General features: G+C 38.8%; 2 protein-coding genes across 5 annotated transcripts; both read left to right on the top strand.

Moving 5' to 3' along the window:
* Positions 1–13: 13 nt before the first annotated feature.
* On the top strand, positions 14–4735 carry RB195_011863 (uncharacterized protein; the record flags this gene model as incomplete). Of its 2 annotated transcripts, XM_064193458.1 has the most annotated exons (6): positions 14–85; positions 153–240; positions 325–572; positions 2629–2705; positions 2969–3039; positions 4713–4735. In XM_064193458.1, the coding sequence occupies 6 exons, from the start codon at positions 14–16 to the stop codon at positions 4733–4735; spliced, it is 579 nt and encodes a 192-aa protein (XP_064051040.1). The 2 variants fall into 2 exon arrangements, with proteins under 2 accessions (XP_064051040.1, XP_064051041.1); XM_064193457.1 differs by lacking the exons at positions 2969–3039; positions 4713–4735 and having other exon boundaries at positions 2629–2709.
* Positions 4736–5544: 809 nt separating this feature from the next.
* Positions 5545–24060, top strand: RB195_011862 (uncharacterized protein; the record flags this gene model as incomplete). Of its 3 annotated transcripts, XM_064193454.1 has the most annotated exons (21): positions 5545–5580; positions 10892–11029; positions 16083–16223; positions 16325–16451; positions 16752–16841; positions 17871–17989; positions 18434–18563; positions 18643–18763; positions 18823–18933; positions 19079–19215; positions 19877–19970; positions 20032–20149; positions 20351–20511; positions 20575–20659; positions 20719–20788; positions 21128–21203; positions 21931–21985; positions 22364–22490; positions 22633–22719; positions 23226–23317; positions 23968–24060. In XM_064193454.1, the coding sequence occupies 21 exons, from the start codon at positions 5545–5547 to the stop codon at positions 24058–24060; spliced, it is 2208 nt and encodes a 735-aa protein (XP_064051037.1). The 3 variants fall into 3 exon arrangements, with proteins under 3 accessions (XP_064051037.1, XP_064051038.1, XP_064051039.1); XM_064193455.1 differs by lacking the exon at positions 5545–5580 and having other exon boundaries at positions 10976–11029; positions 20605–20659; XM_064193456.1 differs by lacking the exon at positions 5545–5580 and having other exon boundaries at positions 10976–11029.

The raw sequence follows: 24060 nt of genomic DNA, 5'->3' as shown, positions 1-24060 counted from the left end.
TAACGGTGACAAAATGTATGGAGCGAGACCTGGCTGTTTTCAAGAGTATTTAAAGGAACTTACTGTAAGACGTGATGAAATATCGGTGCGTTTGACATGTTTTTTAAGAAGAGACTTCAGTAACGGTGCTAATCCAGATTTGTGGTTTTTAGGCGGAGTTACTGCGTTTGGAAAATCGTATTTATAAACTGGAAGAAAGTGACCTTTTAAGGCATCTTGAGTCAGGAAATGTAGTTATAGGTGAATTGACAATTTTGGTTTTTTTTTGTTCTTTTTTTTTCGCTCGTCTCTTCATCTCCTAATGATCAGAGTTCAATTTTTAAGGGTTTTCCCGCCATGAGCCGAACGAATCAACTCACTCGATGGTCAACACACCGGGAGAATTGATGTTTTTTTCGAATTCGTCGACAACAACGATAACTGCCTGCGAACTCTCAGAAAGAGCTCAGAAATCACAGAAACGCAAGAAAAAGAAGAAGCGAACGTCTACTGTTGGAACGCGTACAGTTCATGGTTCATCCAGCGATACAGATCCGGAAACTGTAGGAATTGCAGGTCTCGAAGCGGCTGCAGTAAGTTCGTCGTCGTTTGCTATGTTGTGTTTATTTCTCTGTTTGCACAGTTAATCTGCAGGGTTTTTGGGTATTTTTTTAAACAAAACTGTTAGAAGAATCGTGTTAACAGTCTTGGTTCTTGCTTCACGTTGATAATCGACAATTATAAGTGTAAGTTCCAACCATTATGCAAAGGCTTAAAGGCAGCATAGTACGATTCTGAGCTTTTGCGGATTTCAGGTGGAGTATCCGTATACGGGGTCGTAGATTGTGGAGAGGGGGTGGTCCCGCTCATCTCTCCCTGAATCACTGCGAGCAGCCGGCCCCTGAATGCTGTTTTGTACGAAGCCTTCTATTGCAGCGCGCCACCCGTAGTGTCCCTTACTGCCAATCGGGGCAGTTCGAATTGATTTTCGACGAATCGCAGGGCGGAGGCGGCGCAAGGGGTGGAGCCTTGCAATAGATAGCGTCGTACAAAACAGCATTCTGGAGGCGGCTGTTTGCAGTGATGCAGGGAGGGATGAGCGGAACTACCCCCGTCTCCACAATATGAATGTGGTGCACTTTATTTCCATCGTTTACGAGAAAGCCAAAATGTAGTAGGGTCAAAACGACCAGAAGCTCGGGCAGCTGCGAAGGGTGCTGACGAAACATGGTGAAGCTAACGGTTCTTATCGAGATGGGACCTTCGCTAACACCACCCATCGCTGCAGGCAGTCCGAGTGGAGTTAGCAAGGGTCCCACATCAATCAGAACCTAGTTTCACCGCGCCGGCACTTCCGTAGCCATTCAAGCAACTGTTCTTAGCATTATTTTGGTCCAACTTCATCAGCGACGCACTACGGAGTTTTAAGCATACAGTAGATCTGGATGATTGCCAGAGATAGGAACTGTTGAAAGGCGGGCTTCACAACTTCTAAACTGGTCTTTTTGAAAGTTTAAAGAAGTTTGGAATCATGGATCACTCAAAATATGGCTATGCTACCAACATCAGACGCGTCTTTTTCTCTTCTTTTTCATTTTCACTTTTTGGTCGTATCGAGCATAGTTCTAGTATTTATAATGTGTCAGTATAAATGACTTACACAATATTCTTATCGTGACTAAGGTTCCAAAATACTAATGCTTTCATTTCATTTTTTGCATTTCACTACATTTTTTCCTAATGAACTTATGAATTGCTGTGTACCATCATTAACCTTGGAGACAGCTGACGACAAATTTTTCGTGAGGGATAGGTTGAAAGCGGAACAATGTTTGCGTAGTTTCTCTTCCAAATTCGTTTTCTTCTTTTTCCTGTCGTGATATTAGTACTGGATATGGATGATCTACTCATGCTGCAAAATCTACCAATAAACCCGCGCAAAGGAGAAGTTTTGTTCGCTACCGTTGCTGATGTTCCTGATTCAGTACATATGGTATTATAGGTCCGGGTGGTATTGTTGTACTTTCAGCGCTAGTTTCGATGCAACATCAGACATGCCTTATTTTGAATTTTCGATTTCGATTTTCGATTGAAAGCGACATTTTTTCTTGCAGAAATTCGTCCGGTTTGATGTCTGTGCATTCTCAACAATATATTAATTCCGATTAGAATCTTTTTTTTATTGGTATTGTCTTAGATATTCATCTATCATAGCTATCACAATTATCGTATTGTTAAGGGAATTTTGAGAGAAATTGTTCTCTTGTAGTCTTCGAATCACCTGTCACTTTGATGAGTATTCTTTTTTTGCATTGTCTTTCCAGTATCCGATTTAGATTGAAATATATTCCGGGCGTACAGAAAATTGCAGAAATCGCCTTTTTTATGCTGCATGCACTTTGGTTTGGTCTGGTTTGTAGTTACTAAGAACTTTTCTTATTGTGCAATATATTATTACTATTATGACATGATAATATAGGCAAGATATTATTACTAAAATATTGCTGTGTGAAGAAAAATCCTTGTAGGGTAATGAAAAGAACTTCATCAGTGTGAATACTTGATTATAATGATAACCATATGGTTTCCATCCTATAGCCAAAGAGTTTTCTTACTTCAGCTAATAAATTTGAACATTTCCTTTTCCAGACTCGTGACGCTGAGCTCAGAGCAGCTCATAAACAGCAATACGAAGCCAAACACCACATGAAGACACGTTCCCAGACGTAGAGAATCATTTACAGTGAATTTTCTATTGCATTTTGTACATAGCCTCGTGACATATGACTTTTTCACGTATGCCTCTCAATATATTTGTATTAGAAGTATTTTTATAATGCTACAATATCGTTCTATAAATCTTAATGAGAATGTTAATTTTGAATCGGATGTTATGTTTCTTGTAGTTGTAGTTGCATGGTTTTCATCCAGTTGTCCAAGGACTTTTCTTTATAGTAAGCATACAGCTCATATACATCCAAGTCTCAAGAAAGAGTAATTTGCAGCTTGTTTTCCCCGATAGATACCACTACGGCGAAAATGGTGTGGACCATTCTTTTGGTAAGCCATTGTTACTTCGCTTTTCTTTTTCGAAAATAATTTTTATGCGATTTACATGTTTGCATGTTTCTGCTGATTTCTTTGCGTTGCGGTGCGGAGAAGCGTAGCGGTTGAGATTGAGGGGAACCATCACATGGAACTGCGGCGATGAGTGGTGCTAACAAGCCCCCGATCCTAACCGCTACGCTTCTCCGCACCCGCTTACGCAACTACACTGAGCTTCAGGTCGTTTTGACCTGACTATATATGAAGGAACTACTGTGGATTAAAACATAGCATAAACAACACAAGGTTCGTCATGTTGTATTCGACTGTGAGTTTTGCTGTGTTTCGAAACAGGCTGACTTGTGTGTAACTGGTAAGCGGTTGGGCTTTAGATGGTTTCGTCGGATCCTCGGTAGAAGCTTACGCAATTGTACCAGGCTTCATGTCGCTTTGAGTTGACTGTAGATATGAGCACCACTATGTACAATTATTTGTGAACTGAAAACATTGAAGGCAGCGTATCACGATTTTGACGCGGTGCGGAACCCACAACGAAAGCGTAGAGTTTGGGTAGTCAGTAGCGGAACCAGAGGCAGTTCCAATCATCTCCTCGTAATCGTCGTGAAAAATGGCGTGGAAGACGGCGTTTTTTTCACGACGATTTCAGTTGCAACAACCACCCTTGTGCACCCACCGCATCCATGACCGAGTGGTCAATTGTGTCTTCTAAACAACATATTCTACTGAGAAAAATTGATAGGATGCTGAGGGGACTGGATCGTGTACATAGTTGCGCGTTGTAACGTACCTCGTAGGAAATAATGTGGTTCTCACGCCGTTCTCTACGATGATTAGGAAAGGATTAGCGGAACCATGCTGGGTTCTCTCTGCTATCTGAACTCTACGCTTTCGCGGTGGGTTTTCCACTACGTCAAAATCGTGATACGCTGCCTTTAACTCATTTCTGTTTAATTGCCTGAAAGTGCGGCAAGTATATTTTGAAAGAGACAAGGATCGAGAACTTTCAGCCATCAATTCAGTAGTATCAGGAGGTATTAATAATAACTTTCAAACAGAATTCAGGCTTTCCGTCGCATGGCCTAAAAACCTAAATTTTACTTGAAAGTTATTAGATTTTTGAGCTAAGCTGTGAATGACATAGTTTTTTACAGAACAGCCCTAACACAAACTCATGAAAGAAGGAACGAAGGGTTATGTTTTGTTTGCTTTCTATTTTGAACTTTCTATTCCTAGCCTTTTTACTTGCTGTTTTTTTTGGGTATAGTTGGATCCAAACGACTTGAAGCTCAGCCAGTTGTAAGCAACGCGGTGGAGGGAGCGATTAGGATCGAAATGGGACTCTCACTAGCTCTACTCACTGCTACAGTCCAAATGAAGCTAGCAGTGCCAGGACCCACCTCGATCCTGATCGACCATTCCACCACGCGTTTCGAGCGCAACCGCTTACACAACTGCACCGCGCTCTAGCTGGTTTTGCGGCTACAATAGTGTCTTAGTTTCGCGTTGTGGTCTTCTGCAATTCTGTTATTTGAAAATGCAACTCTCCTTCTTTTCTTGCTTCTTTGTATTGAAACAACGTTCAGGGACCGTGTAAATGGGCGTAATTTCAAGATGGTTCCTTTGATTTTTTGAAAAATCATTTACGAAGTTATAGCTGTACTTTCCAGATCCACAAACGTGTTATCCATAAACACTGCCACCGAAGTTCGAAAGAAATTTAGAATTCGTGTAGGAAACTCTCAGCAAGACGGACAGATGGACCTCCCTTAGAAACAGTAAGTAATGAGGAATGTGGTATTTCATTAAACTTATACTACTAGGAAAACGAGGTTCAGTTCTACTCGTAATTTGTGTTGGTGTATTGGTGGAAGTTTATAGAAGTCAGCTGCCCACGGTGCAGCTGTTACTCCATGGACTCATCCTCATGCGTGCCTCCCATTCTGAATATAGAAGAAGCTAATTAAGTCTATAAGAAGGCTTTTTTTTAAACTGAATTTCACAAGAAGATATTGCATGAAGATCTCCCGCTAATTTTAGCAGAATCACCAGAAAAATTTCAGCAGAGTTCCGACTGAAACTTTGGCAACCACGTTTAGTTTTTCAGTTCCGCACCGGTCTTAATTGGAGTTAGGTTTGTGATTTGTTGGTACTTTTCGACCTGTTGATTTATCTTAACATTAATTTTGAGGCAACTACATATTTGTTGAGACTCCAGGCTCTTTTCGCTAGATCCTTTTCTCTTCTTTTTTTCTATTAAACTAGATATTACATAAAATTTGTGACAAAACAAGTACCACTTAGTAGTTTTTGGCTGTTATGATAATTTTGCACTACTTTGTTGGTGAAAGTGTGTCTGTTTTTAAAAAGTATTCTCCGAGATGTGCATGAAATAGTTTGAAAAATTCATTATTCATTATCTACCTGAGCCGGCTGGCAGTCAAGGAGAATGCCAAGCCTCCGCCTGATTGAAGTGAAAGTACAAGTGCCACTGTTTTGTTGATGGTTGCTCGCCTACCAGAAGCATTTTCCACCATGGTGGGCCTTCTTTTAGTGGAATAATCACATTTGCTATCTTTTTTGAAGAATTATTGGCATGCGTTCGTGACGGGGAATCTGCCTACTTTTTCGGAGCACGTCTGGTCGCTGGTTCCTGAGAGTGAAGTCAACGCTCTCGCCTTTCTGTGTCCTCCCCAACTTTGTCGCTGTAATCGATCGCTCTCCCGGCGCAGGATGTCTGTGTATCGTCTAATTCCTTGTTTCCATTGCTATCCCTGTTGTATCTCTTACGACAGCAACCCTCCGCAGCCAAATATGCGCATTCGGGTGCTTCTGCTTTGTCTGCGTTGTGCGGCGTTTCTCCACGTTCTCACGCCGAATTGCGATCTCTAACAGCTTCCGGATTCCTCTGGGACCGCTGCGGATCCTCATCGTACTTGAGTCGATATGTTTGGCCTGATATCGCCATTATTTTTCCTTGTCTTTGCGATGTTTGCCCGTCCGTTTCAACTGCGTGCCTTCGTACGCGTTTCTTAAAACAATGTTTGGTGATGTTGACGCGAGGCTGCAGCTACGGTATGCCATTGCTGCTTAGCGCACCTCGGAACACCTCCAATTGGTCGAGCGGCATTATTATTAATGCCGCGATGGATTATGGTAGCCCTGTTGGACTTCCTTTTTTCTCTGGATTGATATTCTATCATCGTTTTCCTTACGTTATGTGGACAATCAAGCAATGATAATGAACTATGACCCTATCTTGCCTTCAAAGAATTGTTTTTTATTTTATTTAAGTGCTTAAGTCGTACAAGCTTTTCGAATGTAACTGTTAACCAAATAGATCGTCTACCAGTATGGCTGCCCACTCCTTTGGACTTTTGCGCATTGTACAGTCTCAAAGCAACGTTGCCATATTTTTTCCGTTTTTCTACACTTAACGCCAACCATATTTCTGGAAGTCAGAGGCTATCAAAGTAAACTGGAAATAGACTTTTCTTTGGTCGACTAGCATCCAGCATCCTACTTCGTCATATGTGCATTCATCAGGTCTCCATTCTTTCTTTCAGAGCTCAGGACTCCATTCTGACTTCAAGTTGTGGTTTCTTGTGCTTATTTACAAGTACTTTAAATATTTTCTGAGCTGCTGCGGAGTTGGAAACCTTTATTCTGATTGTTATCCTTGTTGAACTCATGGTTCCACCTTCCTTTTCGTTTAAACACTTCTAAAATGTAACACTAGTGCAAAATCCCCTACTTTTCCCAGTTAGGGGAATCGGTTCTTGTATTCTCCAAACACCTCCGTTCCATTTTGTTTTAGATTACTCTCTAATGTAATTATGTTGTTGTTTTCCGTGTAGATCCTGCTGGCCACTGGCCAGACGCCGTTGTTAATAGGTTTTCCCGTTGGTATTAAGCGTCATTTTTTTTTCTGAATCACGTTGGTTATTTTTCGCGTTTGCGGAACATATCACGCTCTGGAACCAACAGCGATCCGTAATTAAACCACTGCTGTCCTTAAAATCTGTCATGACCTTATCTGTTTTTTTTTGTCAGGGTTTAACGCCTTCCTCGTAGAACCCTTGAAGTGTTGTTCAGTGTTTTGTTCTTGGACTCAACCTTCGCATGATACCTAAATTTGATAACGAAATGGCTGCTGCATCCTTCTTGTGAATTTCACCAAATGGTTCATTCGACCATTGAAGGCGCAAAGAGCAGCTCTGAACTTCCCGGTTTTTCTGGTTCATCTCTCTTGCTGTTTAATGGAATACAAATGCGCTGTGCAGTTTTTTCTTGTTGAAAACGCAATTTGATGTTATTGAAAGTATTTCCGTTGCGTCCCGGAAAAAAGTTATCCTGCTATTTTGTGGTCTTTCGATGAGATCTGTCACAAGGTTGTCAATGAATAACGATTAGCCGCTTATTAAAACCATCAAAATGTCGGTGTACCTTATGATTCTCTGAAAAACGCACAATTTCGTCTTCTTTCATAACTACTACGCTATAGCGTTAGATCATTGGTATCATCGGATCTTTTACTGATCCAAACATTTGTGGATCTGCAAACTCCACTAAAATGAACGCCTTTCATTTTTATTTTCTAATGAATGTAGCTTGGAACCTTTTGTCCTTGTTTGATTATCTTTAATATAATTTCTTGAAATGTTTTATTTCGGATGCGATTAAAGCAGCGCTGAAAAACGCTGTTCTTTCTCGAAAAGAAATGGCTGGTCTTTAATTAAAAGGATCGCATTGAACCCCAGCCGTTACTGTACATTGACGTACCCACCGCAATGCTTACTTTCAAATCCCTGGCTTCTTTTCTACTTTGTAATGCTGCTACCGTACTTGTTTATTATTTGTTCAAACTCGTCCGCATCACGTCGGATCTCATCTAAAATCAACCAGAAGAAAATTGCTTGGGGCACGTTTCATCGGAAGTATGGGATGGTTTCAAATCTTGAGTTTGCCTTTCGCGTACCTCACCTCAGTAGGTGCTGCCACGTTTTTATTAATTAGTGTTATTTTTGAAGATTCAAAGTGTAGATATATAAGTTGGTCTGCAGTCATGACTAGTCAAATGCATGCTGTTTTGAGTTCAATTATTTATTTTTGAATATGTTCTCTTGAATGGCTGGAATGATCAACGAAAAGTACATAGAAATATATGATGACACTAGATTTCCTTGACTTTTACTGAACTTCTTTGGCTTATACCTTAGTTTTTACGAAAATTTATCTGTGAAAATTGTTTTCCGGTTGAGAATTGGAAAGGATAAACCGTTTTCTCGTTCGTGTCATTTACTGAAGAACTTCTAACTCATTTCAGAAGATCTCAGTAGTCTATATTGCTTACTTGATTTTGTTTACTGCCTGTTTCAATTTCTATGTCTTACCTGGTGGTTTTTGTTCTGTATTCCCAATTTTTAGACCTTAAAAGGTTAGACTAATCGTAAACACAATAAAGAAAGTCAATCTCTGGGTAACAAAGCACTACTATGTTACTTAGTATATCATAAAGTTTGAAGATTTTCAACTTTTTTGTGTTAAAATTTTATCTCAGTTTTTAAAAATCGAAGCATTACAAGGAGTGGAATAATTTCCCTATTCATTTGAGAGTAGCTGTTGCTTCACAATTAGGCAATTATCGAAAAGGAATTTAGACTTTAATTTTTTTTTTAAATAATTAATTACTGTAATAATTACTGGACAATCTTTCAATAATTATTCTGATTACTGATTCGTGATTTTGAGGAAAATTAGACAGTTTATAAGATGATGGGAATTGTTTGCAACTACATACAAAAATAAGTTTGTTTTATGGATATTTTCTTTTCCTGTCGTTCCAAAACAAGATATACGCTACTTTTGTCTGAACTCTTCGGTAAAGACGGCTGTTTAGTATTAGTTGAGTATTACTTCGACACTACCACATACGTACTTCCTTTGTCAAAAGTCTTCTCCTTCCAAACATCGTTTTTTCATTTGAATTTCAGTCTCAGTCTTCTTCGCACTTTTGTGTAATTTGTATGTTTTGATTAAGTAAATCTTTTCCATTTTCTATGATTATAATTTTAAAAGATCCCTATTATTATAGGATTACTTTGTCGTAGTAAGCGCATTTATGAAATGAAACGCTTATGGTTTCTGTTAGACTGGATTATACACTATCAAAAAAATTTTAAAATCAAATTTAGCACTTCAGTCTTTTTTCTTACTTTATATGACCTCCTAAAAGTTATCCTCTCTGAAAAGATGCAGTCAGCATCAAATTTGTTTCACTCAGCAACGTTCTTATCCACTTACAACATCCTACCTCGTGTTAATTTTATAACGTTGAAAAAATAACAAGTCTCCTTTGAGGCGTGACCAACATGTTTCTATCAATTTTTCCCTTTGAATTGAAAGACGCGTTGTACACGACCACAAATAAATATTATAAATATAAAAGTAATAAAAGTAAAAAAATAAAAACCTTTTGAGTTGAACCTTCGACACTACGCACTTGTCAAAGGCTGTGATACCAGATACTTGTCAAAGACTACATATTTCGTGCAACCAACTCCTAATATTTCTTAGCTTGTCAAAGATAAGATGAAAGTAGAACTGAGGACTTTCTTTAAAAAATATTTTCGTTGCACTGTGGTCTTCGTAGGAGGACCTTAGAAACCTTCAATGAGATCAAAAGAAGCGATTTGACTAGTTGACAGATCAAAGGCATCATCCCCCCATTCAACATTTTGTTTTGTTATTGTCCTTGCTTGTGACGTTAACCAGATGGAATCTGCGGTAGTGCGGGTTTCAGGTGGGTTATGCCTATACGGGGTCTTAGATTAGGGGGAGGACGCTGATTCCGCCCATTTCTTCCCAATTCCCGTAAGAAAAACGTCCGGGAAGATGCGGCGCGTGCACACGGCTGGCGCGCTCCAATCGGACTCGTTGTAGAAAATGGCGCCTAGGAACCTCGAAGCCGTAACGTCCATGCCGTTTTTTACGGCAATCAGGAAGAAATGGACAGAATCACCCTCCTCCCCATAATCTACGACCCCGTATCGGCATTACCCACCTGAAATCCGCTCCACCACAGATTCATGGGGTGATGCCTTTAAGACGAACAGTCGCACGTCCACGCAGACGGTCGCATAATTGCCCGAGCTATTCTTCCAATCAGTTATTACTGTCTCCGAACGCGACATTCTTTGTTGCTTCCTGTTTTCTATTTTGTGGAGTCTTTTTCATGCTTTTTAGTTATTGTATTTGTATTTTGTATTGTACTGTTGTAAAAAATTCTTTTTCGACGAGTCATTGCATAAGGTATTAGGTATTGAAGCAAGGTATTTGTGTCTTCAAAAAACCGAGAAGTACTGAACTTATTGTACTGAATTTCTTCTCTAATAATGATATTTTTTATGCTGAAAAGTGGCGGAGAAGAAAATTGTAAAATCCTTGAACCACAGAAAAGCTGTTCTATATACTTTTTTCTACAATACTCATGACATGAAAACTTCTGTCTACTTTTTTTTCTGAAGTCTTCTGTCGATGTTATGAATACTCCCTTGGGATAAAATGTAGTTAGGGGAGAGAGGCACTCAGTGGCGCCCTTATTTCTGGAAGTAAATAACTGAACCATCCGGGCCCTAAGACCTAAGCATTAGTCTTAGAGGATCGATGACATGTAAGTTAAAGTTACTAAGAGAAAAAAGTTTGGTAGAGCGTTCAGAAATGAGGGGGCCACTGAGTGCCCCCAACTACATTTTCCTCTTCCCTTGTTTTTGCATTAACATTGTTTCTTATTTTAATTGTATGTTTTTCTTTTAAAGTGTAAGTAAACTTAGCATCACTAACGTTTCAGAATTCGTTACCGCAGCAGGCATATGACGGCGTTACCATCCCGTCACTCTTTCAAGTCGACATCGTTCGGTTCTCATCAATCGTAATGAGGGATGAAATACGTTCATGCTGCCTACGAACCACTACCTTCATCAAAAAGGTTAGCAGATAGTAATCTTTTTTAAACTGCATAATTAGCTTCAAATTTTTTTTCTGGAAAGGTTTTCCTGCTCACATTCAACATTTTGTTTTGTTATTGTCCTTGCTTGTGACGTTAACCAGATGGAGGAAGTATGCAAAAACTGGCAAGTTTGTATCAACAGACTTGATGAACGAGCAGCGCCTAGTTTACATGCGTTTTGGGCTGACACTGATAAACAACAACAACAACAACAATAAAAATAACAAGGGTGCAGCTGGCAACAGCTATGCAGCTATAAATGTACAGCTTTAGTTGCGGAGCAAAATCTCAACTATTCAACCATGCTTAAAAAAACGTGGTGGACTGCGAAAAAAGGTGGAGTATCGTGTTTTTTCTAAGAACTCAATACGACGGTTATAACCCCTTTGTACTCGGTAATGAGCTCAAGAAAATGTTGGGATTTGTTGCCTTTATTTTAATTTGGATTTGGAATTCTTTTTTGGCAGTGAAATATACTACTTTGTGCTTTTCCTAGAATCGCAGCGAACGAGACGATAAAAAAAATCCTCGGAAATTCCTCTTTCTTCGTTAGTTTCAAGTCGATTGTCCTGGCCTTCGTGTTTTTGACAAGATTCAAAAACACGTACATAGATCAGGGCGGCTTATAAACGAAGCAGCACTTCTTCCTTTCTATTGATGAAACACTTCGCTTGACGGCTTTCTGTCACTGGAATGTCTTGAGATTGAATGCATTGTGAATTTTTCGAGTCCATGACATGAATCGATTGGTGGCGCTGCCGCCAATGAGGTCCGTCATGTCCCGAGAGAGGAGGTGGCGGAGACAATGAAGCGCAGGGAGTCGCCATTTTCAGAATATGGGATAGCGTTTGAAGAAAAGATCCAAACTCCCATAGTTATGGGAATTTTAAGGGAATGTGGCGGATCGAATGAAACGTTAGTTGTGATTTAGTTATGGATAAATTGAAAGTCTAATTCGGTCTAAGCTTATTTTTTTCCTCAAAGCTTCTAACCCCATTTCTCTATCTCCTTCTCCCTCATGGTCCGGATTTCAGTAGAATCGAATAACCACGAAAAAGTGGGCGACGTGTTTGCTGCATTTGATCATAAAATCAGTGGACGAGCTGTCTCTTCATTCCAAAGGTGTAATTCAATCGATAAGTGAAAAATTTTACGACTATAGCTAAATGACCTATCACATCACCACTAATCACCATGTATGGATACCGTGAGCGTTAGCATTGACACATGGTCATAGGACAGAGTGAAGAGTGAGCGTGCCCAGCAGAAAGTAAGGGTTAGTTGCTGTAGACGCGTCGCGGTCGTTCGAGAAAACTTAGCTATCAACGATCGGGCAAGGCTACGAAAAACGCCAACAGCTTTTATTTCCGTGTTACTGTGAACGTGTTGCTCTTTTCAAACAACACTATATTGCACGAGTTTTCTCATGTGTCTCTACTAACGGATGCTTTTGAGTGCTTCTTTAGTTTGAAAAAAAAAACCGATCTGTGGAAATTCCACCTTTTTGCGTTAGTATAGTGTGAACGTCATATTTGTTCTCGTTCGCATTCCCTTCGGTTCCTCTTCTCGTCGCACCTGCAGTGGAAAATTGTTGTTTTTGGTTTTAGGATTTTTTTCATTCATCCAAAAAAAAACTTATTCAACACACCGCACTCGGGTGTTATGTGATGCAGTTTTTATATGCACATTTTGCAGCAGAAATTTATTTTGTAGATCTGTCAAAATAACTGCATCGATTTATTACGCTCGTAAAACAAATGCGAATTTTAGTTTTTCTGTTTTCCAATATCCAGTGCTAGATCCTTTCCCAAACAAACGTGAGTCCCTACGCAGTCGAACTCTTTGTCCTAAATGTGTCCTTGAAAACTGCAAGTGCATAAGAATCAAGAATCGAATTTCTATTCAGTCTTCTATGCAATTTTGAACGATAGAATTGTGCCCTTCCGTGCTGCGGAAAACATAATTTGCAGGCGGGCGGAGTAACTCTTGCAATATGAAGTGCTTCTTGAGGATTTCTCTTCCTTAGCAGCATGGTTTGTGAACAAATTTTCGAGGAAAAAACAGTTGGTTACTTGAGTAAACTGAACAACGTTATTTATGAGGAAATCTAGGTGTTTAGATGAATATGTAGCAGGAATAGTAGGAATGGGAATTTTTCGGATGAGCAATAAAAGGAAAATATGAATAAAAATGATAAATATAGAAAAAAGGGATAATGAATAAAGTCAGCTACGTATCAATCCACTTCATAGGTGCGATAGGGAGAAGCCGGACCCTCCTCAGGTGAAGGGGGTTCAGCTCATGGGGTGCAATTCAAGTGAAGGGGGTCCTTTCGTCAACCGCCCAAAAGTGGAAGGGGTCCCTTCCCTAACTGTTCAAAAATGAAAGGGATCAGAGCATCGGCTCCGACTATCGACATCTATGATCCACTTAGGATTTATTGCAATTCATAATCGTTGAGGTTTTTGGAATGCGTGTAGGCCTACAATGACTTTCGGAGTCAGCCGATGCACGTCAGTGTTCTTATCCTCCGAGACATCTCTGGAATCAATTTATCGAGCCTAAACGGATGAATAGCTTGGTTGCCACTAGGGCGGTTTCGAACCGCGAGGTTACAATGGGTCTCTAACCGACTGCGCCATAACCGCCCAGATATAAATAAGCTAGAATAAAACTTTAGCAATAGCAAATATTAGGTTGTCTCATATTTCTTTAGTTTTCATGGCTTTCTCTCCTACCTTTCTAATATAGTTATATACTAAGCAGAGGAATTACTCAGTAGTCATAGTCCATCGATCAAATTATTGATTCTTTTGGCCTAGGATTCAAGTTTTTGTGAATTAAAGTGTTGACGACCGTAGAAAGAAACTTATGGGGAAATCTATTGAATAGATATAAATAATAAAAGAAGGTGTTAAACACAATTACCCATCTGTGTAGTGCATATGTACTTCCAGTTCCATCTCGCTTGTCTCATTTCTGCAATTTTTTGGGCGTTGTTTAAACATACAATTCTTTTTTTTTAACTCTCTACACTTGTTTCAGGACAGAATTCTAAGCAATAATTATTGAGTTTGGGATTTTGCCGTACTATGCCAGCACTTCATGACATCTTTGTTATCCGGGAATGAACCAACCCTGTTTTCGGAGCTAAAACTCCTAAGAACTCTTTTTTCGTGCTTACACTGCCAATTTTTTTCTCTCTACCCCGTATAAACGACCAAATTACAGATATTTTTTCATTAGAAAATTGTTCTGTTTATTCCAAATAAAAGTATATATGTACAAGTTAAAAGGCCGTGAGTCCTAGTGATACTTTCCTTCTATTTCGCTTTTTCTTTTCCCACTCACCCTATAGCTGACAGTTTGTCAATTGTCAAAAGGCCGTTTTCTGCGATATTTGCACTGATGGGATACGTCATAGAGAAGAGATACATACATAACAAATTGATCCGAGAATGCGGGGGTTGCACTTTGTCGGTTTGAGTTATGAAGTTAACAGTGGAACCAACAGGGTTGGCCAACGATTTGCTTCCCATTTTGGCATCCGTACGTCGTCAGAATCGTACCCTTGGGACGTGACGTGCGCGCATATTACCGTATGCCTATGAATTGAAAGGACGTGAGCGTATTCGGTGAAAGTGTTGTCGTTTTAAAGTTGATACTGATGCTCGAAGAAACTACAAGAGGTCATCTGTAAAAATTGCGGTGATTATACTTCGTCGTTACTTCTTTAATTTTTTTTCCAAAATTAATATGAATAAAACTTTGTTCCGATCTGCAGCATTTTCTCCTTTATCTTCTAAAATCCCATTCCAACCTTCTGTTAGGCTCCCGGTTCCTGCTTTTCGAGATTCATCTGTGAAGAAAAGATCTTCTCCACTTAAAAAAAAAGTTATTTCTGGGTTGATCCAATACAAATTTGAAGAGAAATAAAACGGATTCTACTGAGAATTCAAAGCTTCTGTAAAGAGTTCTGAGATTTGGTGATGTTTGAATTTTTCATATGAAATGCAAATACCATTCTTAAACCAGAACTTCATGATTATGATCCTAGATCATCCAGATATGGTGGGTGTGGGGTGCCCACGCAGTCGATGACTTTAATAGTAGTGTAATACAGTAGAAGAATAGAAAAAATAGATTAGTATATAGACTATAGAGTATATCTAAGCCGCCCCAATGGCAACCAAGGTTTTCATCCCTCTGAGGTCGATAAATTAGTACCAAACTTGTCTGGGAGAATAAAAACAGTGACTTAGAACATCAGTTGGTCCCTGCAAGTCACAATGGACAGGTAGTTATGTACGAAAAAAAAATCCAAAATTTTTTTTCCATCAAAATTCAAAATCTCAGCGGTTACGAATTGCAGTAAGACGCTTTGACGCATTTTAAGAATTGACACGCCAGTGAATTTATCTTTTATCATCCAGATTCTAGAAATTCTTTGCTTTGGTATTCTTTTTTTTTACTTCTCTTTTATGCAAATTCTGCAGTACTCTTCCCGAGTGTAGAACACGATTCATCCGAATGTGAATTTTTCTAGTGTAGCTACACAAAATGAAGGGATCACAGAGTATTTTTATCTAAACTTTAAAGATAGTGTCTTATTGAAGTTGAGCTGTGAAGTGCAGGATATGAAAGCAATCAAATCTTTTCATTTTGTTTGAAAAGTACGACAGTATAGTTTTTCAGGTGAAATGAGAACGTAAAATTTGTGATTTTAGGAGATCGCTAGTTACCATGACAATGTGGTTTGATCGGGTCTGTTTTGTGTTTATTGAAAAATTACTAATACTTATTGATTGATCTAAGATAGGGGAAATAAGATGAACTTTGAGTGCTTTTAATCAAAATAAAAAGATCTGTTGTTTTTTTCCTAGCTATTTTATAAGTTAGTTTGCCTTTGCAGAAGTTGCTGGCAATTCTTGTGCAATTGCGGTTTTGTCACGAATTCATTGAGAAAAAAAGTCTGATTCACTGTGAATCAACGACTACGTGCCTATCCTTTTGGAATTCTTTGTTACTTTAGGCAACTGCATTCATCGTCACACATGTCGGTCTATGCTTCATGGTGGCCGTGTACGCGGTGGTTGGCGCTTTTATGTTCCAAGCGATCGAATACCCGAAGGAGTTGGAGTTCCAAGGGCATATCAGGAATGACACGTGGAATGTACGTTGTTAGAGATATTTCCCCTCAGGACCGTAATGAGACCAAAAATTAGAATTATCTACTCTTAAAAAAAACTAAAGAATGGTTGAGATTATTCTCAGGTTGTCCACGAATTGTACGATTTTATCAACAACAGCACAGTGATCGAAGAGGCCGAAGTAAAGACGAAAGCTCATCATTTGCTCAAACACTACGAGAAATTGCTCGTAGAAGCTGTTAATTTCGAAGGTTAGTAGCATAGTAGCTCTATATGGTTTCTAGCAGAATTAAGGTTGTAAATTTTTTCAAAATATGCGATATTTTGAAAAATTATTATTTTCGAAAGATATTTTCAAAATATGTGCTCGAAACGTCTAGAGTTCTGAAAGAGTCTGAATTATTTTGAAATTAGTCAGTTAATTGTTTTTTCTTTGCGTTCTGTTTCTTTTTTTTTCGAAACAATTGCTAAAGGAAAGCATTATAGTTTGAGCGATTTTTTGATTCCTTCAAAGGTTTTTGGAGTATCAGTCAATGCATTTCTTTTTGTAGGTTATGACGAACATGACGATCTTCGCCCGACTTATCAATGGACATTTTCCGGTGCACTACTTTATTCCATTACTGTTTTTACAACTATAGGTGAGCCATTTGCATCAAAGGCCTAGTTTTTAGCATATTTAACCTAGACGTATTTTCTGTAAATCAAAATGCACTTATTGAAAATTTACATTTCAATTAACTCATAAATCGCAATAAATTCACTGTTACACACAGCTCCAAACTGTACGAAATTGTCAAGCAAGTTCCAGGAATTTCATTTAGCTTACTACATCTGTACAGTTTTTGGTTATTATTTGGAATTGTACGTCCTTTGGCTTGGACGTCTGTTATTAGAACAAAAATTAGTGGAATAACTACTGGATTTTCGACTTAATAGAGCCTCAAGAGCATTTTATGACACCTTTACCGTGCTAGGACGAACACGTCTTTGTTTCCTTCACACGGGAACATAAAACTCCTCTCCGTACTTTTGTAATTTTTGCGTTACCTGTTTCCCTTCAAGAGACCGGTTTTCGAGTTGTTTTTTGTTTTGTTAACTCAAACTTCTTTCTCAAACTTCAATATTTTCGACGCGATACAGGATCTACGCATTGTGCGATAACCATAGTCACATCGTAATTTGTTGTTGTTGTTATTTGTAATTTGTTTTTTTTTTGTATTAATTTTATGATGCTTAATATCCATGTATCAGTGAACTCTTAAGAAATTTCCTCAAGCAAAGGCAACCACTATTATGTGACAACATTTTACTTGTTCATCATAATCGGGTCAAAACAACCTGAAGAACGATGCACAGCATTGCTGCAGTGCTAGAGGAGCTGCGATGGTCCCACCTTGACCGCAAACGCTGTTCCCACAGCTCCAATGCGGGCGCGGCCGTTTATACACAGGCCTACTGCTCGTTTTGACCCAACTGTATTACACTAATTAACTAAATTTAATTGATTGCTTACATGAACCAGCTCAGATTTATTGAAGACTGTCTTGAAGGCAGCAGAATAGTTATAAAACATGTAACAAACCTAGCTAAATCATTCCAGATAAAGTTGTAAAGAATGCAGAATGTAAAGAGTGTCATTGTCAATCTGATGCTATCATCTTTTCCAGGATACGGTCATATTTGCCCAAAAACAGACACTGGTCGCTTAATGACGATATTTTATGCGATGGTCGGGATTCCTCTGATGTTGTTGTGCCTTGCAAATATTGCCGAAACTCTTGCGCAGGTTTTTTTTGAGTTCATTTGTTCTTTTTTATTCAAATTCTGTTCTTTAAATTTTGTTATTGCTTGAAAAATCGAACATTTATCTGAGGTGTACGCAATGTTAAGTATTGTAGTGGAAATAATGACTTCAGGCTTAACAATTCAACTTTTTGTATTAGTAGGGGTTACGCATATTTGCTGCGCTGAAACGTAACAAAAAATGATAACAAATGATAGAAACTGTTATCAGTTTTGTGTGATCTTTGGAATGGCATCAGTATTCGTCGTTAGAGTCGATGAGATGTGATTTGAGAGCAGTATTCTATATATGTTACATGCTCTCGCTTAATGTTTAAAAAAATACTATAAGTAGAAAAATTGTATTGTTTAGTTCATATTCTTCCAGTCCTCATGACTTATTCATTTAATTTAATTTTTTTTAAAGGGATTTAGTCGTTTTTTGCAGATCTTCACCTATATTTATTTCAAACTATGCTGTGCATATTGTCGATGGCAGCGGAATCGTCGGCGAATCCGGCGAGCGGCGCTGTCGTTCCGATATCACCCAAACGCAGCTGTCAATAACGTGAGACGAGGTAAGTTGTTTCATCGAAAGCGCTAATCTTACTTGCTTTTAATTCTATCCACCCGAATAGAAATTAGAAACTATTCCAGCCCAATCGTCGAGGTCAACGCAACGCTACAACAATGTCCGACGACATCCGTCGTTGAACCGAGGGCGAGGTCGCTATGCAGATACGAAAAGTGTACGAAGTTTCGGCAGGAATCAAGAAGGGTACGATGGGATACATTTTAATTGTAAAACATTTTGCAAACCAATTCATTTGTTTTAAGCAATAGACACGAAACTCAACGCTACGACACGATTAGTCTTCCGGGTCGGCGAAAAATCAGCCATACGCGTAGTCCCAATGGGACCATCACAAGAAACACGTTTGCGAAAAAGTGAGTTATGTCAAGTTAAGTTTTTGAAAGCTAGACTAATTGTATTTTAGTCGAATTTGCGTTGTAGAATCGATAAGTTCTGGATAATTCCTCTTACCTTTAGTCAAGATTGCTCTTTCTTCTATTTCTCTCTACGCAATTGCAGTGGTCGATATCATTTACAAAAATCAAATACGGCAATGAATATCGAGCAGTTCAATATGCACGATTTGGATGACAAACGACATCGCCGGCGAAAACATCGAACTGCCGCATCAGAAAGCCCAGCTCGGGACTATAAAGGTGAGTTAAACTTGTTTCTCTTGAAATGTTCCGGAATATTTCCGCAAAAATTGCAGCATATTTCTTTTTTTCGTATCCTTTCACTATGTGAAGTATTCCAATGTTGCTTTTGTATACTATGCTGTACAAAAAATCTCATTTTATTGTCGCAGAAATAGTTTTTTTCTACACTCTCTTTCTTTCTTTTTCTTTTTCCTTCTTCTTTCTTTTCCTTTTCAAACCCCATTGCCAGCGACAACAACTGCGGTCCCCGAAGTCTGTTTATTTGTGTAGATAAGGTTCGTTCAGGAAACCCATAGCGGAACGGTGCAAAACTTACAAACAAGACTTGCTTATTGATAAACATAATGTTACACTGTTTTTTTTTCTAATTGTGGCCAAATTTCTCATGTAAAGAAGAATTATATCATGTATAGTAGTACTGGTATTGTACTAGACTGTAGAACTTTTTGTCTAAAACACCATGACTCGCGTTGGGTTAGGGCAAGGTAAAAGGCTCAAAGTTTTAGGTAGAGAAAGTCTTGAATTGCTGTCGAGGCGTCGCAGCCGCTTAGTGGCTGGCGAAAGTGTGTGCGATGGTACTTTTCAAATTTGCAAATAAACACATTATTTTGACATTGGCAGATAAAACATTGGAGTAGATGTACGATCATACCTCTAGGTGGTATACACGTACGAGCACATCATGATGACGGGACGACGGAGATGAAGGTCTACTCCGCATCGTCATTCCACGACGTTCCACATGAAAGGAGGTTGAACATACGTAAATTATAGCTGATTAGGATTCACTTGTTTTTTTTTCTGCATTTTTAGGAGGCGAAAACCGGATGAGGGCACTTCTAATGTTCCAAATGTTGTTATCTCTCGAACCAGAGACGATGAAGTCAAAGCTGCCAGTGATGTGGAGAGAACAGAGGAGACTAGTATACAGGTGCTTAAATATTAGTTAATACGTAATGTCGTAGGAAAATGTGATTATTGGGAGCGTTCTCTTCAGCTTGGGAATTTGAACATTTTGCTACTTTCTAGTTGCATGTTTAACACAAAACTAGCTGTATTTTTGCCTATGTCACTCATTTTCACAGTAAAGATTTATTTTTGGTGCTTTTTTTTACATATTACTCAGTTCCAGTTGTCATTTTCTGATGATGATGACATTGATCGCAAACCATCAACTCGTGACCCAAATGACATGGCACGTGATCTTGTCCGTGATATGAGTCGAGAAGTACGTGATCATGGCTACCATGTATCTGCGAAGCAGTCAAGCATGGACAGTTCAATGTCGCGAAGGTGATGACATCATCCGTTATTTTGCGGCTAGTTTCTGCTTTGTTGCACTACAGAGAGCTTTAGGGTTCGCGAATTCGACGGTCGCTCTTACAGGTCGGACAGATCAGAGCGATCGGACGAGATGTCGTTGCATTCGATGAGGCGACAGGTGGTAGAAAAAAAACGCATCAATGTACTGAATTAAGCAGAAGGTTGTGAATTTTCCAGGGTTACGGTCACTCGAAGGAAAAAATGCCAGTCAGCGTTGGTATCTGCATTGTATTCGCTTTTATCTCAGGTTAACAACATTGACATTGTGTTTTGCATGTATTTTAAAAGTTGTTAGAAAATTTTAAAACATCCCATATCGCAGTTTTCACTACTTAGGTAACTCCTTCATAGCGTTCTACTGAAAGTGCAGTGAGATTAGATGTGAAGAAACTAAACGCTAGGCATGAAATACTTGTGCTAGTTCTTTTTTGATATTATTGTTCTCATTACTGAAAATCGATTTAGGCCATTTGTCTGCCAGTTCTTGCCTGTTTTCTTTTTGATTTTTGAGCTCATTACTTAATAAACCATGGCTATTATAAGGTAACGACACTCAGTCTCAACTTCAGCAAAACTCTTGTTTTAGGAGGAGCAGTACTATTCAGCTGGTGGGAAGGTTGGAATCCATTCGATGGCGCCTATTATTGTTTCATCACCTTAAGGTAAGTACTTGACTCCTCCTCGTGTTAATAGCAGAACAATGACGTCCAATCGGCTACAATATAATATTGATATTTTGAAATGAATATAGAATATAGTATTATAGATATTTATTTATTTATTGAGTGTTCAAAACTGACGGTGTTAAAGTCTGCGTTAAACAGGTGAGTAGGGGTTTTGTTTACTGCAGAATGGAGAAATCACATTAAACATTGTGTGGTACAAAGGACATAACAATTGATGAACTGCAACTAGTTGGCTTAGGAGAGAATTAAGGTGTTAATAATTGTTAATAATTAAGGTGTTAATAATAATAATAATTAAGTGAGACGTTTATTGCGAAGAACTTGGGATGAAAAAGAGTAGAACTTGTCGAAACTCCTGTTATAGAAATGCTGACCTTTTTTGCAGAGTTATTCCTTCCTTCCTTCACCTCAATATCAGATTATGAGGAGAGGGGAAAAGAGGAAAACCGAAAAACTAGTCGACACATGGTCTTGAAAACAAGAGTGCTTATCTTCCAGCTATCTTTCAGAACAAACGAGCTTCATCGTATGAGAACATGGGATGGAATTACACATGTAGCCTTGTGTTACGTAATTTATCATATTTGTGCAGAACGATTGAGTAATTACTTAATTAATTAATCAAGTTCTTAATTATCGTTTTGTGTCCTTCTTTCACATAACGTGACACTGTGGCTTACAAATAAATCTGTCTTTACTTTAGCACGATAGGATTTGGAGACATTGTTCCCGGTCAGGCATTGGATGAAGGCTCACAAGTGAGTTGTTTGTGTTGTTTCTCATAAAAATATTGATCTAGAATAGTATCCAAGCTCCGTTAGGTTTTTGACTTGGTGGTGATGTTCTTTTTTCTACAGTAGTTTGTGGGGACGCGCAAAACTCCTTTTCTTTTGATTTTTTTTTCTCGAGATTTTGGGTTTCGGTCTACGCAAATTTTGCGATAAGATCACAAACAGTATTCTGCTTATGTTGACTTAGTATTCAAGATTGCGAGGGGAGAGATGAGACTGATTTAGTTTAAAAAAGTTGGTCGAGTTGTCCCTTGAGGGGCCTAAACTTATGGCGACATCTATATGTCTACTATTTTTTTTTATTAGTTTTTACTATCATATTAGGTTTATAGTCCTTTACTTCAGGAAAAGCTAGTCGTTTGTGCACTTTACTTACTCTTCGGGATGGCTCTCATTGCAATGTGTTTCAAACTGATGCAGGATGATGTTGTGCAGAAAGCGCGATGGCTAGGACAAAAAATTGGCATTCTAGGTAAATATAAGTTTCTCTTTCATTTGTATTTTTCTTTTGGGTTTATTCACTGCTATTTTTACGTTTGCCTTTGTTTTTGTTCTTGTTCGGCAGCTTTTGTGATGGTTGTTTGTGTGCTTCGCTTTGCTATGCAGTTTAGCAGCTCGTCCCATGGAATTGAGCGAGATGATTGCTCGCCACGCTTATTTCATTTTTGGAGCGGCTGGCTCTGTAACCGGAGGTTGTAGTGGTATGTAATCACATTTTTTTTTATAATTGCAGTTGACACGCTTGAAGACGATGCTTCTTGCCTGGTTTACAGCTTTGCACCTTCATATCAAAAATCAGTGTTTAAATGCTTATAATGGTATATAAGTATCTGTAGCTTATAATAGTGTATGTCGTATATTATTAGCGTGAGGATTTAAACTTACAATTCATTATCTGAGACTGTGCTGAAATGACTGCCGTTTAAACACATTTCTTCCTTTGACATACGCTTTATGACAGATACTGGTGCTTTGTGTTTTATTATGTTGTTAGAGATGTGTTCTTTAAAGTTTTTCTCACCGCTACTTCCAACGCTTTCATGCTGTTGTTAGCTGCCAGCCTGCTTTAAAGTATGACCAGCTGTATTTCGTTCGTCTTACCTGCAAGAAAACGAAAGATCTTCACTTCTTTCGTAAAAGTAGTGTTTTTGTAAAAAAAAAAAAACAGCTTGAGTGAGTTCTGTATTGTATTTTACAATAATTGTAGTACGGGAGGATTCTTCGGATTCCGAGTCCGAAATTGACGACGATATGATCGAGGAGGATGACGAGGATATAAGTGAGGAACGAACAGACCAGGCAATTTTTTTATACTATTATATTATTGAATCTTGTTTTAAAGCCCTAGTTGGCTTGATAGTTGGTGTTTATTAAGTTTTTCTTTTCTGCTCGCCAACTTTCACTTTTTTCCACCGTTCAAAAAAATGCTCTTAGATTTCCCTATTAAGGTATGGTGTACCTCAGAGATCGCTAGGTTGTTACCTTTAGCGGTCTGACTTTTTGACATTTACATCTTCCTCAAAGGCCTTCAGTTCCACTGTTCTGAGACGAATTTGAAGTAACGTTGGGTCAAGACGACATGAAGCACGGACAGTTACGAAATCGGCTGCGTTCGCGGTGGAGCGTAGCGGTTATAATCGAGGTGGGATCATGGCAAACAGCAGCGATGGGTAGTGTTGGAAAGGGTCCCACAACGATCCTGAGGGTTACGCTATACACCGCAGCGCATCGAGCGCAGCCGCCTACGCAACTGCTCTTAGTAGCGCATAGCGAGTTTCACATCGTTTTTACTCAGCCCTGGCATCAATTGAATTGAAACAGCTGCTTGTACATTTTGAACGTTGCTTTAAGTATTATATTTCATTATTTTACCTACTCATAATTCACTAAGAAAAAGCTTTCTGTCTTGATTCGTCCATTGTCATAGTAAGATACAGTTTTAGTTTTAGGACAAACGTACAATATCGTCTGGATCGTCGAAACGAGACGATGATATTGCCCTTCACCCTTCGTCATATCGAAAACACAAGTACCGGCGATAA

Source organism: Necator americanus, chromosome III (assembly GCF_031761385.1).
Source record: "Necator americanus strain Aroian chromosome III, whole genome shotgun sequence".
In the NCBI taxonomy this organism is placed as follows: domain Eukaryota; kingdom Metazoa; phylum Nematoda; class Chromadorea; order Rhabditida; family Ancylostomatidae; genus Necator; species Necator americanus.
Note: the sequence above shows the minus strand (reverse complement) of the source record. Positions and strands in the feature narration are given on the sequence as shown.